General features: G+C 34.6%; 1 protein-coding gene across 3 annotated transcripts in view; it reads left to right on the forward strand.

Moving 5' to 3' along the window:
* The window catches only part of PAX5 (paired box 5), a 283,526-nt gene that overhangs the window by 141,415 nt on the left and 124,259 nt on the right, over window positions 1-17,852 (forward strand). For all 3 annotated transcript variants that reach the window (XM_058172755.1, XM_058172757.1, XM_058172758.1), the window contains one exon: window positions 12,239-12,368. In XM_058172755.1, the coding sequence (XP_058028738.1) occupies window positions 12,239-12,368 (130 nt within the window). The remainder of the gene's footprint in view (window positions 1-12,238; window positions 12,369-17,852) is intronic.

Here is a 17,852-nt window from a genome sequence, read left to right on the forward strand (position 1 = left end):
TATTATTGGAATTATAGTTTAAACGTTACCTTATCATTAGAATATCAATAAGAGTTACGACAGCTAACCATGTTTAGAGACAGCTTAAGTCTAATGCTGAGACTAAATAGGAGGGGATATTTTCTTTCATGGCTAATATTAGAAACAGATTGCTGGATTAAATGGATTAGGCCTGATCCAGCAACTCAATTTTTATTGGGCTCCACAGAAATTTTTTTTTTAGAAGCTGCTTTGATGCTTTGAATACCAGTCTGCACATTTCAGTTCACTTCAGGCAAGCCCCATTTTGTTTCCAATCCAAGGCAGTATCTTATTTTATTTTTCCAAAGATTTAATTGATTTTTCATTTAATTACTATGGTCATTTCCCCACTTCTGACTTCTATTGTCTTCTGGGAATGTCCCACCATTGTTGTGTCCAATCCAATGTGGGCAGGCTTTATGTCATTTCAATATTTGCTTGGGGATCTTGTAATCAAGATGTTGTGTAGACCTAGTGAGAAAGCAACTTACATGACAGCTCCTTCTACTTTCAAAATACTTGAAAAGGCATTTAGCTGCCTTCTTAAGTGAAGTAAATCTTTTAAATGAGTCTAAATCAGGGCTGTCAAACTCCTGGCCCAGGGGCCGGATGCGTCACACACTGGCCATGGCCATGCCCGGTTTAGCGAAGGGGGAAAAAATCCTGATACATCACGTTATACCGCTGTGGTGACATGAGTTTGACACCCCTGGCCTAAATGAAATAAACTGGTCATGAACCTTTAGAATTTAGGGTACTGGAGAAACTGTCAAAGCCCTGACAAGGATTTTCAGAGCAATTCTTTCTTATCTGAAACTGAAGCTGATATTGTTCTGAAGGCACTTATTGTGGCTTTGCACTGACTTTAGATCACCTCGCAAAGTAATCTAGGAACCTATTTTTTTCCATTGCTTGTCCAGAAATGCATTATATTGATTGCTGTTTTTAATAATGTTATTGGATCTTCATAACATAACATGATTGGATATTCTGCCAAAGAAAAATAGCTCATGTATTTACACATATGCAAATACAGACATGCCCTTTCAGATTTGTTAACATTAGCTCTACATATGAAGCAGAATCAAGAGAAACAGTTCCATCGAGTGCACCATTTAGAAGTTGATAAATGTTCAGTAAAATATCCCCTGCCCTGCAACCCATGTCCATAAAACATTTTTCTGCAAGAAAGCTAACCAAAAATCCTTCTGACAACCCATATTTATATTTTCTTCTCCATTGCATGAAGGGTTTTATTTTCATATCAATGCATACAACCCCCCTTTTGCAGTTAATTTCACAAAGCACAACAGGATTTCATACTAAGTAGACGTGCATAGGATTGTAGCATACTAAAGGCAGTATGGTGCAATTATATTCCACCTTTCTTGGTATTGAACACTGGTGGAATTTAAGTACCTTTAAAAATTTCTAAGTAAGGACAAGCAAAATAACTATAATGCAATAAAAACAATAAAATACAAAGTGGTATATGATCAATTGGTGTTTTTTGTCGCAAATAAATATAAAAAAATGAAAATGTATATCAGTCTGGAAAATTTGATGTTTTGTGTTTCTGCGGGTTCACAGAATCTGATACATAGCACTCTAAATACGTTTTGTGATTTTTTAAAAAACAACACAGCAAAGCAAGTGAAACAGGTATCTACCGTTGATTTTAATCAGCATTATTCCTTTGCCAGTGTTAGCTATGTATATTACTGTCTCCGTTCCTTCCACCTGCTTGACTGATAAACTGCAAGGAGAAAGATAGGAATAATAGACCTGAGGCTAGAGTTATTTTCAACTGGGAAAGCATTGCTCAATAAAGTATTATTCACTAGTCATTTAAGGCTTCCTGCTTCTGGCAAAGTCTACCTTGTCATGTGTGTCAGCTAAATGTAGATGTTGCTATTTCTACATTTTATTCCTTCTTCCTACTTAGAAATAAGAGGCTAATTATACAGGCTGCGCTCCCTCCCTCTCCCTCTCTCTCCCCCCCCCTTCCCCTGCAAACCACTCTATTTTACAAGATTTTAAGTTCCCCTCAAATTAACACATCTTCGGCTAAAACTGCTTGGTTGATTTTGGTCTGCCCTCTTTTTCTTCTCTAAAACCAGCAGTCTTCAACAGGGAAAGGTGTTTACAAGCTATTATGGTTTGCTATCTACCTTAAATCTTCAATGCTCGTCATCCTCAAAGTTCTTCAGATGACTCTGCCATCTGCCAGTTCAACAGCAACCCCTCCTCTTTCCTAGGTGAAAATATTGCCTATGAGAAAAGGTATTATCTAGTTTACACTCAAAATTCTACTATCAACAAAAAGGACAAAATGTCTGTGGATGGTTTTTTGACTAGAATACAAAGGAGACATTGGGTTACACGGACAAATTTAGGTTACTTATAGTAAATACTGTATTTAACAAGCTAATCTTTATTAGCATGCATCCTATTAATTTCACTGGGACTTGAGCACAATTTTCTTTGATTAGGTTTACTATGATCAAATCTAGGCTCAGAACCACAGTTTGACAAAAACATTTACACACAGGCTGAGTTCATGGAACATTTTAAATGATAAACCATGGTTTGTAGAATATAGTACTTAGGTTCATACACCACATTAAGGTGAAAACAAACTAAGTTTAGCGTAGTTTACAAAAACTGTAGTTTACAAAAAGAGTTGGAGGCAAGATGTCCTTTCCCATTGCTTCTGCCCAAAATTCGATCAAACAAATTTTGCCATTCAGTGCTACAAAACTTTACAAAAGTTACTTGACTAGAATTGGTAGAAGGAAAGAAGGAATATGTGTGCATATCAGAGTAAGTGATTTCTTCTATTATACTACCTTCAGTTCTTTGAAAAGTAATTACATTTTGACAAAGTCAGTTGAAAATAGATCTAATAACAGCTTGAAGTGATACATTTCTGCATAGAGGAGAATCGGGGAAGAAGTGAAATAGATCTGCAGACAAGGACTGTAGAGAAATGTCAGTTCAAGCTTTGCTGAGAATGACTGAAAGGTAGAACGGAAAGCATTATTGTTGGACATTATCTTAATGATGAACAATAAAGATGGCTGTTATTCTATAGTTCTTTGTAGAACCAGACTACTACGACCAACCTTTGCAGACTCTTAAGTCTTTTCTTGGCCATGCCATTTTAGCCATTCAAAAATATTAATTATTTTTCTTGCTAACACTAACAAGGATTGTGCCTAAAACAAAATCTATTTATGTGGTGCTTCTGAAGGCTAACAACAGCATGTGTTTCTTTTTTCCACTACTCTTATTTTTTTAAGTCATGTGTTGTCTTTTCTCAAACACTTTGCAGGTTTTAAAGCATTGTAATTATACCATGCTAGGAAAGCATGTACTGAGCCAAGATCTACCTCTTTCTGCTGCCACATGAGGGCATATAATCTTCAGAATGGAAGCGGAGACGAAAAAAAAAATAGTTTCATAAAATAGTGTTTCTGGCAGAATAGGGGAAAAAAAAATGCTGGCAATAGGTTATGCAAAAAGGCAACACTGCTACACTAAAGGAAAGCTTTTCTGACCAGATTCACATATGAAGTTGGAGAATGAAATGCAGGGAATAGAATGGACATTATGTGAAGGGGACTCAGGAGTCATAATACAGGATATGTAAGCAAATGTAATGTAGTAGGTATAGTTATTTGTGTGTGTATGTGGTGATTTCATAGCAGTTTAAGCAAACCAATTTTGGCATTAGTTTCCTGCCGTCGTTGCCTCTTCTCAGAGCTGACAAGCAGTACTATAATCTTTGATAAAGCAGGAGAGACAATTGCTTGAGAAATTTAACTGATCAGTTTTCCAAAATTCTTTGCAAGTATCTGTCCTAAGAGCAACACCAATAGAAGTATCTTTTGAATCTACTTGTTTAAAGCTAAACTGAATAAGCTTGTGCATCTGAGGAATTCCTGGGGTAATGATTTCAGAGGTTGGTGCTATGGACTCTTATTTAATACCCCTTTGGGTTAAGATTTACCTATTCCACATCTTTAATATTCTTCAGTATTTTTCTTACCTGAACATACAGAAAATGACTGGGGCAAGTCATTTGGGATTATAAGGTTTAATATCTTCAATCTGTAGAGGGCAGCCACTTCTTCCTTCCTTTTTGATTACATTCCAAACTGTTCCTTAGTGTCAAAAATACATTAAATATATGCTACAGACTAATGCTGACTCCAGATAGAATAGCGGTGCTGTTGGCTTATAGAGCTGACCTAGAACTTCTAATTCAATCCATGACAATAGTGTAGCATTTCCTTTAAAAAGTTAGTTCCATAATTTATAGATTGCCAATCTGGTGCCTTTCAAATGTATTGGGAATATGTGTGGACTAGATCAGGGGTCTCCAACCTTGGCGATTTTAAGCCTGGTGGACTTCAAACTTTGCTGGCTGGGGGATTCTGGGAGTTGAAGTCCACCAGGCTTAAAGTTGCCAAGGTTGGAGACCCCTGGACTAGATACTATGGGAGTCATCCTTGGAAAAAGCTGCATGTATTAAATGTGAGATTATCACTTTAGGGTGATGAGGGGTTTGATATTGTAATTCTATTATTTTTTCCACCCCCTCAAACTTACTTATATTTAAAATATCTAAGACCCAAATAAAGATGATATTAAATGAGTCCTTGAATTTAATGGGCATGTTTTTAAAATTTAAAGTATTTGTGTGAATATGTGAAATTACATCCATGAAATTACATGTTCCCATTTGGTCTGAAACATAAAGATTATATTTGATGAAAATGGCAGTCATGAATCCCAAGTATGAAATAGACAATCACATTGAGATTTTTAAAATGTAAAAATGTATTTCTCATATAACATTTAAAACTACCTTTGATGATTTAATTTTTCTGAACATGGTTAATGTGTTACATTGTATACCTCTTTGATCTTTCCAGAGAAATAGTTTAAAAATGGAACAGGCATTTCTATGTTGGAAAGTATGCTTGTACTTAATAGCAGGAAAAAAAAAGGAAATGATCATTCTTAAATGGGATGTTCAATATTTTAATTGGAATGTTGCAATATTTTAAAAATGCCATATATGTTCCCAAATAATAAAACAGTTGCTAAAATGCAGTTTGTAACATGAACATTGTTTCTGACTTGGAGTCAAGATTATATTGCTATGTCACATGATCTGGAGAAGACATTGCCAACTTCTTCAGATTTTTTTTTTGGTGGGGGGAGGGTGTCAGAACCTCCCCAGCTAAACTATTTGAGGCTTGGACCCCCTTGAATGATGTTACTGCTCCCCCTTGTGTCAATTCTCCAGAAGAGCTTTTTAAGTTTTAAGCAAAAGAATGCCCAAGCTATTTTTATAAAACTGGAGTTAGCTCTGTGCATCTTCTCTTTTGATGTTTAAATCAGTGCAGCGTTTTGCTTGATTAATGTCACTCCTAAGTGTATTCCCATCTCATGAGTGTTTTCATGCCTTTCAGAGAAAGGATGCCTGTTTAGTGCTGAAAGAATATATATAGACTTCCGAACATGTTTTGAGGACTAGATCTGATGCACTACAACTAGTCAAACCAGTTTAGATTTAAGCTGGAATTAGTCCATTCTGATTAGTTTCTGATTCTGTAGTAAGATTTTGGTGAATTAAGTTCTGGTCTTGCTTGGACCCCCATGTGTATATCAGTACATTGAATGTTTCTATGATTTACTGAGATACAGGCGACAATAAGTTAACTGTAAAGTACAGTAGTTATGGTAGAGATCCTACTTGCAGAAAATAGTATAAACACACTTGGGATAAAACTGGTGTTGGTTTTCTTTGTATTAATGTGTGCTGAAATTAAAACATATATTGTCTTTATCATTCAGAGGGAATACTGCATGGTCTGACTAAGGCTGTAACCAAGTCTGCATCATCATATGCACTAGAAACCATAATATAAAAGTCTTGAGTAACAAAAGTCATTATGGGCAATAAAGGTAAATATTTATAGTCTGACCTCATGATGAGCATGCTTGAAGAAAGATTGCAGTTTGGAAAGTAGGAAGAGCAAATTCATAAGTAGCAGGAGTGGTGGGTTTCAATTTTTTTTACTACCGGCTCTGTGGGTGTGGCTTGGTGGGCATGGAATGGCTTGGTGGGCGTGGTATGGGAAGGATACTGTAAAATCTTCATTCCCACCCCACTCCAGGGGAAGGTTACTGCAAAATCTCCATTTCCTCCCGATCAGCTGGGACTCGGGAGGCAGAGAACAGATGGGGACGGGGCCAGTCAGAATTTTTACTACCGGTTTTCCGAACAACTCAAAATTTCCACTACCGGTTCTCCAGAACTGGTCAGAACCTGTTGAAACCCACCTCTGAGTAGCAGGAATACACACATGAAATGAAATATAGAAAAATGAGCATGTTGGATGTCTGTGCAATTAAGAGGGGAAGAATACAGTAAGTCTGAATGAATGTGAACTAATCTTACAGAATAGAGTTGATGAATTCCCATAGGCAAATAAAGATGCAGGTTTAATTATGAATGAAAAAGCTAAAATGTGTGTTAAAAATATAAAATGGCATCTTCTAAGTTGTTGTGAGTGGGTATAGAAGTAAAATTCCATAAGTTGACAATATGTTCAATATAATACTTCAATAAGTTAAGTTAAGATTGGAAGAACTGAGAGATGAGTTTGGGAAAAAATTATGAAGCCTTCTGAAAGAATGCAAGGGAAGAAAAAGTTTAGTTAAGAAATATGAAAGGATGAATAAGAATAGGAAATCAAAAAGTGTGATTGAACATGAATGAGTCTGTTGACTGTTAGATGAGCATCTGTTTAAAAAGCCTATTTGTTCTGAATACAATGAAAGAATAAATCTATTCATATGTTGTTTCATCTGGCAGAGAAATGAATATGCATTAAAATGTGTGATTCATTCCACTGTTTATTATGAAATATCGGGAAAAGCTCTGAATATAGGATAGATCGGTTTTGATCAAATTTTGGGGGAAAAAAGGAAAGAATGAAAAATGAACATGAAAGCTGAATTATTGTAGGAAGAGAAAATGTAAATACTTTATGAAAAAATATTAGAAGCTACTAACTTCTAATACTTCTGTTGAATTCCTAACAAAATGTTGGAAAGTGGAAAGCAAATATGGGAACATTGGAACAGACATGTTGTTGAGGTCACTGGGTAACATCAAAGTATCACAGAATTTTCTGAATATTAATGTAGGAATGTTTGAAAAGAGATCCTTGGTGGGATGATCTGATGGTTGAGGACAAATACAAATAATAGAATGACTCCTGTGAAAATGAGGATCAGAGAAAAAGAGAAAAAGAGAGAAAAAACAAGTGGCAAAAAGAGCAATGAGTAGTTAGAATTAAAAAAGGCAGAGAAGATGCAGTGCAATTTTCTTGGAAATCTGAATGGAATTTAAAAGAAAAGTGATGAAATGAGATGGGAAGAATCTGAATTGAGAAACTGCTAGAATGATTATTTTAGAAGTTGGAATAGGAATATTAGTGATGTAATCATAATTATATATGAAACATGTATGCCACTTGACTTCCAACAGCTCAATGTTCAAAGTTACAACGGCACTGAAAAAAGTGACTTACAACCATTTTTCACACTTATGACCAGTGCAGCATCCCCATGGTCACGTGATCAAAACACAGATGCTTAGCAAGTGATTCATATTTTTGATGGGGTCATGCGATTAACTTTTGCAGCCTTCTGATAAGCAAAGTCAATGGGGAAGCCAAATTCACTTAGCAGCCGTGTTACTAACTTAACAGTTGTAGTGATTAACTTAACAACTGTGGCAAGGAAGGTCATAAAATGGGGCAAAATTCACTTAACAAATGTCTCTTTTAGCAACAGAAATTTTGGGTTCAATTGAGGTCGTAAGTCGAGGATTACTGTATATGTTGATATGTTGAAAAACAGAGCTGAAACAAATACTACAAATGTTGCGTAAGTATGGGAAGAATGCTCTTATTGTCCCCCCTTACCAAGGAGAAATGTTGAAAGAATGAATACAAAATCTACAAGAGGATTTGTGTGCCTGGTTACGTCTTTGAATAAAATCTGACTAAAAGTGTTCAAGAGGTAGAAAAAAAAATCTGGGAAGTACAGTACAATTTTATGCCAGACCAGTTTGTGGTCTTCAACAGGTCATTGAGAACATATGAATGCAAAAAAGAAAACTTGGTGTATGATGGTTAAGCAAAAGAACTGAACTGAACAGATTTAAATTATGGAATGTTTTCCCCAGCTGCGGATATGAAATTCGATTGCTGAATGCCAGTAGAATAGAAAAGGATGGAAGTAAAACATGAATGAGAATAAATAGAATGGTTAATAAACAATTCAACTTTGACTAGGGAGAAAAGCAAGGATATTTGATGTCCCCTTGTTGATCTATTTATCGAAAAATGTATAAGAAATATTTGTAGCGATATAAGAAGTGTTTTGGTTATGGCACATAAAGATGATGGCAGATTGCTGGCTGAGAAGCTGAATAATTTGTAGGGAATGTTAGATTGATGGTGCAAAGTGAAGTATGAATCTGAAAATTAATGTATCAAAGAGTTAGATAGATATGTTAAACAGGGAGAAAAGGTGAAGGATTATGAGCTATACATAAATGACAAAAACTAGAGGAAATAAATTTGTGTTTACATACCTCAGTAGAATGTTTACTAAAGATAGGAAAATGGATGGAGAGTTTTTAAATTATGCCAATGCTGGTAGAAAGCTGATGGGAAGATACCATCTGTTGGGAGAAATGAATGTTGAAAGAGCAAACTTCTACCTAGTTAGTTCTGTGGAAATGAAACTTGGTTATGTCAGGCAAAACATACAAGCAATTTAAATGCAGCAGGAATTGGTAATGTTAAGAACAGTGAGTGGCGAATCAAGAAATGAGAGGATCAAGAATGATTGGGTGCCGGTTGAAATGTGAATTAAATGCAAAAGTACTCTAAGTCGATTTAGTCATACAGATAGAACGAAGGAGGCTAGCACAGCAAAATGAATATTTGAAGGAAGACGGAATGGGTTCAAAAGAAGGGGAGGACCAAGAAACTAGAGGTTGAACAGAGTTGACAAAGTCCACAAAAATAAAGCGAGTTCAAAGAACAAAAGGCAGCAAATGGATGTAGTTGAAGGAAAGATAGCTTGCCAAAATGGAGAGGTGTATAGAGATACAAGGATGGTATTGGTGCAAAGATTTAGCTATATTTCCTCTAATTTTTCTTATTTCATCTCTTTACATTGTTTCTCACCCCTTTTCTGTGCATTGCATAAAGTTGCTTACTTCAGAAAGAAATAGCATGATGGGCATATGCGCCTGGTGCTGCTAGAAGAATTGTCTTTCAATTGTTAAAAATGCATATCCATATCCTTATCTGCCTCAGGGAAATGTGTTTATTCTCTATGGCTCTGTATATCTATTCTTTCTCCTTTCTCTCTTAGAGAGCCAACGATCCACAGTTTATCAACATTAACATTAACACTATCATGATATCTTTATTCATAATTTCTCTGTATAGATTCATAATTTCTCTGTATAGACAACCTCAAGCCCCAAACTATATTGCATGTATTGAATGACTGTGAGAGATCTGCTCTCTTTAGAAAAAGTAGACGAGCTTCGCTATTTCGATAAGCAAGGATGGGAAGAAATTTTTTTCTCCTCAAAACTGCTTTTTATATACTTGCTTATCCCTCTTGTATTTCAAGCTGGATTTCAAGCCTTAATATGACTTCCCAATTTCCTATTGTGAGCGTCTTATATTGTTCTTTCTTTTTTGTATTAAAGGACTTTTATCATGTTCCAGTATTCTTTTGTGCAATGTATTTTACTGAGACCTGCCCCTCTCTGCCTTGCCTGTTATCGATATATCCAGCAGCTTGCTTATGCCCAAGAAACCTTGCCTCTGTGATCTATCCATATAACATGTAGTCTTCAACTTATGACCATAACTGAGTCCAAACTTTCCGCTGCTAAGCAAGAGAATTATTGCGAGTTTTGCCCCACCTTCCTTGTCACTGTTGTTAATCACTGCAGTTTATTAAATTAGTCACACAGTTATTAAGTGAATCTGGCTTCCCCATTGAGTTTGCTTGTCAGAAGTTCGCAAAAAAGGATCACATGACCTCAGGGCAGTGCAACCCTCATAAATACATGTCAGCTATCAAGCGACTGAATTTTGATCACATGACCATGGAGATGCTGTAGTGGTCTTAAATGTGAGAAACAGTCATCAATCACTTATTTTCAGTGCTGTTGTAATTTTGAACAGTCACTAAATGAATGGTTGTAAATCGAAGACTACTTGTATAGAAAAAGCTGGATTGCAACAGGCTACTTTACATCGACAAACAGGAAAAAAAATCTGATTATGTTCTCCATTGGGCTACGGCTGCATTTATAGTTCAATGAAGAGCTGGAAGGCAAACTGGGGAAGGATTGCAGAATTTTGATTTGGGACATCAGACATGCCTTAAGTGAATAAGAGAAAACAAAACATAAAAAGAAATAAACAAAACATGTCCAAAATTGCCTACATCACCTGGAGTTATGATTCACTTCAAGCTGCAACCGAGTTGTGTCCGTTTACAAATAATAAATATAGCATGCATTCTCATTAACAAACAAATGGACAGGCTTGTTATCTTTATTTATTTTAAAAATACATTTCTGAAAAGAAGAATCCTACAAATGCTAAGAGCATTTTGTTTTATACTCTGCGGGTAATAGGTGGTCATTAAAACAGCCTGGCCAAAGTATCAGCTGCACATTGGTGATTCCAATTTACCCCGAATAAAAAACTGAAGTGTTACAAATCATTAATGCGTTTTTAAAGAAATCACAATGAAAATAAAACACGGAATTATGAAATGAGGAATTGTTCTACAGCATCTTCCTTCTGAACAGAGTGGGCAGTTTGGGATAAAAGTCCAGAGATAGATATACATCACTGCCTATATACCCCTAAGTACGTATGTACCACCATTTTTCTTTTAATATCCCTTTGAAATAAGGGAGTTTAATTTCCAGGGAAACATGCAAGGGAATGCACATCTATGTCATTTTAAACCGAGGCAGTTTTTTTCAATGCTGCCTTGCACAGGAGGAGCTTGTTAGCTTTTCTCTGAGCTATTTTATACTTATTTAAATATTTTATGCTGCTGTCCTGCATGAAAAGATAAAAAAAAAATACAACAGTGGCACATCCTTAAGGTCATTGCTTAAATACAGACATACCCAAAGCAACAGCTAAAAAAAAAATCAGTGATATCTGCAGCCAATAAATCACAAGAAACAACTCTAACTATAGCCAAAGACAAACATAATTAATGCAACACAAACCATTAACCAAAAGGTCAGGTAAACAGGGCAGTCTGCATCTTGCTTGATAATTGTTACAGTCATGTATATAGTTGGCTTGATCATTTATTGGTTTTAATATTAATTTTCTGCTTGGCAATAGATTGCCACCTGTTTGTTATTTGAAGGAATGAGTTTACATTTATCAACTTTATATATACTTGTGAGATGCACTATAATTGTGAAATGCAATTTTATTTTAATGCATTATACTGTAATGAGGACATATTCTAAGATTAAAGTGTTCAAGTCTCACGATACTTTTTTTCTTTGGGAACTTGTTAAATGGTAATTCTATAATGGACAGTCCAACAGAGCATTGCAGTTAAAAAAACTATTTAAAAAAACTTCTAGTGCATCATTAAACAAAGCAAAAATATGGTCATGCTTAATAATTCATGGCTTTATAGGAAGGAACTGTCAAAACCTTCAAGCTTGTAGAAGTGATACAAAGGTTCCCATGCTCCCCTCCCAATAATTAGAAGTATTTTTTGAGATTAGCTTCTGATTCTCATTAGGAAGTGCTGGTGATTTGTCCACCAAATAACCTGAGACACTAAATTTTTGTTGGTTAATCCAATAACTGAAGTTTGCAGGATTCATGTTGTCATAACATCTCACCATAGTTTCAAACTGTTTCATTTCACGCTGCATCTGAACAGTAAAATCAATCACCAGATATAAAATCACCATTATTACTATTATCACCCCACCAAGGCCTTCACTGCCAATATAGGAATGAACCACTTAGCTTGGTTTCATCATATATTAGAATTTAAGATATGGAAAATGTTACTAAATTATCTCATTTTTCTTTGAACTCAGTCAACAGAATATTCAGCCATGACATCACTAGCTGGTGGATTAGACGAAATGAAGGCCAATTTAACAAGCCCTACATCAACAGATATAGGTGCCAGTGTCCCAGGACCACAATCATATCCTATTGTGACAGGTAAGAAAACTAGATACTTTAAAAAGAATGTGTGTCAAAACTGATGCTTGTGATGATATAGTGTATAAGGTTTGCGATATGAATTCAACAAATGCTAGTTTTTTAAAAATAAAACGAAAGCCATGAGACCTCAGTAGCTTGTATTCTATATAGATGTTTTACCTGTTTATTATTTCTATGAATAATTGCTTTGTATTTGTGAGATACACCATAGCAACAAAAATAACTTCGTTCTAATTGCAATAGAAATGAACAATTAATGCTTTAGGGACCATATGCAGCACCAAGCTTATCTGGGCATCAGAAATTATGCCTTTAAATTGTGAAAGCACCTTATTAAGAAACAAAGTTCCCAAAAAGTCTAGCAACACAAAATTGAAGCACTGATGTCTTTGTGGTTTGACCCATTAGAAAGAATGAAAGAAATATGTCCCTATCTGTTAAAAAAAAATCTACTTGAATGGGAAAGGTGGAAGGGTCCAAAGAGATATCCAAAGGACCAAAAGAAAGCCCCATCACTCTTGGTGACTCCTTACAGGAATTATTTTTTGGACTGGTGACTGTATTGCTGTATTCTTTCTTCTTGTGAGAAAGAAAGAAAGAAAGAGAGGGAGGGAAGGAGGGAGGGAGGGAGGGAGGAAGGAAGGAAGGAAGGAAGGAAGGAAGGAAGGAAGGAAGGAAGTGAATGTGTTGTGGAATGAAGACTTTACTGGTCTGCTTGAACAGAGGCTTTCTGAAGCCATTGCTTCGAAGACTTTCCAGACAAACTAAATGACAGATTCCCAGGGAGCTGCATGAACTTAGTGGCTGCAGCACTGGGGGAAGAAACATAGGAATATGTCCTTGCCTGACTGTAGAGGTCATTTTGCTGCCTTTGAAGACAGCATGTGAATTGATCCAATCCAGTTTTCCACCCTTGTCTCTGCTGAACAGGAGCGACCTTTTTCTGTAGCTTCCTATTTTAGTACACTGGATGGATTGTATACAAATTCTTTGCATGAGACCTAGAATTAAATTTGTTCAATGGGTATAACTAAGTTTCATGCCATCTTGTTCAAAACAAATACACACATACCCCACAATTTTCTGCACTGTGCCTATTCTATTCAGTTCTCCACTCAGGAAGGGGGAGATTATTTATCAATACAGCAAGTGTTACTGAAGATTGGTTTTTTTTTTGGTTTAATAGTTTTTCTTAGGTGTTTTGATAGGTGTTTATTCTAATTTGCAGTAGCATTTTTAGCTCCTACTGTATTTGATAAATTTTTGTAATTTTACTTATTAATTATTGATTTTCAACTTTTTGTATTATTAATTTCTTATTTTATATGGTTTGCAGAACGCTGAACATTTATTTTGTAAATATAGTATTTTATGTCTTTTAATATAACAAAAATATAGAAGAACAAAAATATACTGAAATATATAAAAAACAAAAAGGAAAAAATACATAGATAATATCAATTAATAATACTGTATATATTAGATTATGTATTTAAAGAGAAAATAAACTGAGTTTCGAAGCAACAAATTATACCTTGACTTTAAAGAAAATGAAAATTGGTAGATTTTTCTTTAATTGATATGAAATCAATTGACAGATAGAAAGTAAACACAGATCAACAATATGAGATTTAAAACCTGGTTTAGCAGACTCATTTCGATAGAGAAAGCAATGATTTTAACTACAGTCCACTGGATATCTAGATTCTTCATACATTGTTAAGTTCCAAATTTATGGTATAAATTTATGATATAACATTACATTAACTTCTTTATGTCTTATTTTGTCTTCTCAATGTTGAACTGAGAAACTGATTTACATTGAACCAAAATGGAAATTCAATGGGACAGGCTCAAAATGTGCATTAAAGTTCTTCCCACTATTTAAAATTTAAAATTTGCAACATTTTAATGTTGGCATCAGGTCTTTACTAAGTATCTTAAGTGTTTAATACACTACAAATAGAATAGAATAGAATAGAATAGAATAGAATTTTATTGGCCAAGTGTGATTGGACACACAAGGAATTTGTCTTGGTGCATATGCTCTCAATGTACATAAAAGAAAAGATACGTTCATCAAGGTACATATCATAATATATCAGAAGATCAAAAGGCATACAGACAAACACATCATTTAAAACTAACATAATTGATTTACATAAAGTATTACAACTCAGTTTTCTTTTTTTGTTATAATAATCCTGTCAATTAAAACAACAATAGCTTTAGAATCTTACATAGGTATTCCTTCAATAATAACAATAATATAATTTAATGATTTATTAAAATTTTATTGTTATTAAGTTAATACTAATAATGTAATAAGGGTGTGACCAAAATATTTAGGAGTTTCAGATGCTGCTAATGCATTCAATTAATCAGTTGATGAAAAACATTTTAATTGGATATATTTCCATTCATCAGTTTTCAAGTTCTTCCTGCAATATTGCAAATGCTTTATAAGATTGTTAGCTAAAGTATCAATACCCTGTTTGGCAACAACACTCAATCCCAGATTGTTCCAGATATCAATTACGAGACTAGAAATAAAATCTTTCTTATCAATATATTCAAAATATATCTTGCAGTCTTTAATGGCAAATATTTCCTTTCATAGATAGAGACACAGAATAAAAATAGATCCAAACCCCTGCCAAGATACCAAGGGGAACAAATAATAATAAAAATGTGTCTATGAAGACTTTAGAAAAGAATCAGTTATTTAGTGAAATATGAAAATATGTCAGTGATAAATTCTAAATCTGAAAATCAAACCTCCCTTCTCTGTATGAAAATTGTTATTTTGATAAAGAAAACTGGGACACTGTCAGATTAATATAAGATTAATATAAACGTTTTCATATCCTTAAAATATCCAAACAAGTTTAACATCCACATACCTCTAAAAATAAGTATTCATTTAATCATACTTTATTTTTTCCCATAAAAGCATGTAATCATTTGTTAATATCATTTATAATTTGTGGTAAACATTTTGAAATACATACCTTTACTGACTTGGAGATCTTCCTAGAAATTCCAAGATTCTTAAAAGAATTCAAAACTTATATAAGGTCCCAATCTTTATATCTTTCAATAGGTACATTAGATCCTATTGGACATATTAATAGAATTATTCCACTTAATTGAATATTTTGATAACTTACCAAAATGTACTACATGCATCAATTTTGATAAAGAACTTTAATGTTTTTTTAAATTATATATATATAAAAACAATTTATGTTTACCATCAACCGTCTTATTGCCTGAGATACCTTTCAGCTTTTGAATCAAACACGTCAAAAGTTCCAAATTTAAATTAAATGTAAAAGGAGACAACAGACATTCTTGACAGATTCCACAAAACATTCCAGTGAGTCAACAAATGATTTCTTTTGTATTAACTCTGGCTAATGGAATTCAACTAATTAAAAGGTATTTTTCCAATTCAAATATTCAGGTTTGCAGCTGATATAAATATATGACTTACATGATATCATAGGAGAACAAAATGTACCTCTGTCTTTTCCTTCTGCCTCTAACCCAATTTGTACAATATTCTACCCAACATGAGCAATGAAGATTTTACTTGCATTTATGTCATATACCTGGATCTGAAGTAGAAGATAAAGAAGATTTAATTAGCTATGTTTTATGCAGGTTATTTCACTGCATGACAAATGATGACCATCGGGGTGAATGTGGGGGGAAGGGAACAGAATTTCTGTCCAAGTCTGATAATGAGCTAGAAATAGCTCTGTGTACAGGCTTGGAGGTATAGTCCTTAGCTTGCATTTGGTGGGATCTGAATGTGGTTATCGTTAAAAGAATATTGAATTATTGAAATCCTTTTGTGATTAAAAATGTTGAATTTAAATATGTAGAAGTGGAGACTAGTGGTAACTGTATGCATTGCAGACAAGTGGATACGTGACATTAGTGTAAATCAGAATTAATTGAAAAGAAGTGAACAGAAGGTTTAAGTCCTCATAAACGTTCGTGGTTTATAAATATTGTGAACACATAAGCATAAAAGTATGATATACATAAAAGGACCCAAACATATGCAGTATATCCAAATAAAATGCAGTATATAATGTATGAAATTCATTTATGTAACACAAGAACCAACTCTGTTCTTCACACCATTGCTTTTCTTTCAATCCTATTTTTAAATTCTTTTACAATACCTTTTGCTTTTCAGTGATATTTTCAGATATTTTATAGTCACTGTTTGTTCATCAGATTTTGCTCCAATGTTCTTTAATAACTGGATGAAATTTACAGAACAGAGCAACTAGAGTAGCACTGAAACTAACATATTATCTCACCTTGATCAACTTTACTGGAAAACAAGTCATTTCCATTAAATCATCCACATTATCTAAGCACACAATCTACCTAAATGGTGCAAAGGAGAAAGAAGTTTGCTATCAAGGGGTTTCCACTCATACAATAGTTTATTTCTTTATGAAGATTAGGGCAAGTACAGAGAAATAGGGTTTTGAGGTTTTTTTTTGTTAGAATGGTTTTACTTTCTATTGTTGCACTTCTGATTCTTTGCCCCAATCAAAACATTCTATTGATTTTGGAGGTTCCTGGAGGGGGCATATTAAACCTAAATTGGATTATTCGTATATTGTATTATACTTCATTAAGGCATGCTATGGTAGTGTTAATAGAAGTCCTTGGCAAGGTTTACCTTCATCCCTTGTCCGTCATAAACTATCAGCTGGTTTCAACATTGTAGCTGCGGAGGCTACTATCAGTTAGAACAGAGGTGGGTTTCAGCAGGTTCTGACCAGTTCTGGAGAGCCAGTAGTGGAAATTTTGAGTAGTTTGGAGAACCGGTAGTAAAAATTCTGACTGGCCCCGCCTCCATCTATTCTCTGCCTCCTGAGTCCCAGCTGATCAGGAGGAAATGGAGATTTTGCAGTATCCTTCCTATGTCACACCCACCAAGCCATACCCTGTCTACCAAGCCACACTCACAGAACCGGTAGTAAAATTTTTTGAAACCCACCACTGAGTTAGAGGCAGCTGGATGGTCAGAAGGATTTTCAACTCTTCTTGTCAGTGCTTTTTGAATTTGGAACAAACTAGCTGGACAAGCGAGAGAAGTAAACATGTAAAAGATGAAATATTATGATCAATAATTGGGGGAAAGAAATCAGGAAGCCAAATACATGGAAGGAAGACAACAGGAGTTGTACAAGAAAGATGAATGTGTTTGATAAAAAAATAGTTTGTGAAAGTCTTCACAAGATTAATATTTTAACAATTGAAATCGTTTTCACATAACAGCAATAGTAACAGAGTTGGAAGGGACCTTGGAGATAATCAAGTCCAACCCCCTGCTCACTAGGAGACCTGTACTAGGGATTTGAACCGCTGAACTGCTGCCCTTTCTGATCAAAAAGCTCAGTGCCTTAGCCACTGAGCCACCTAGTCATAAGATCTAATAGTAATATAATA

This window comes from Ahaetulla prasina, chromosome 2, assembly GCF_028640845.1.
Source record: "Ahaetulla prasina isolate Xishuangbanna chromosome 2, ASM2864084v1, whole genome shotgun sequence".
Lineage (NCBI taxonomy): Eukaryota > Metazoa > Chordata > Lepidosauria > Squamata > Colubridae > Ahaetulla > Ahaetulla prasina.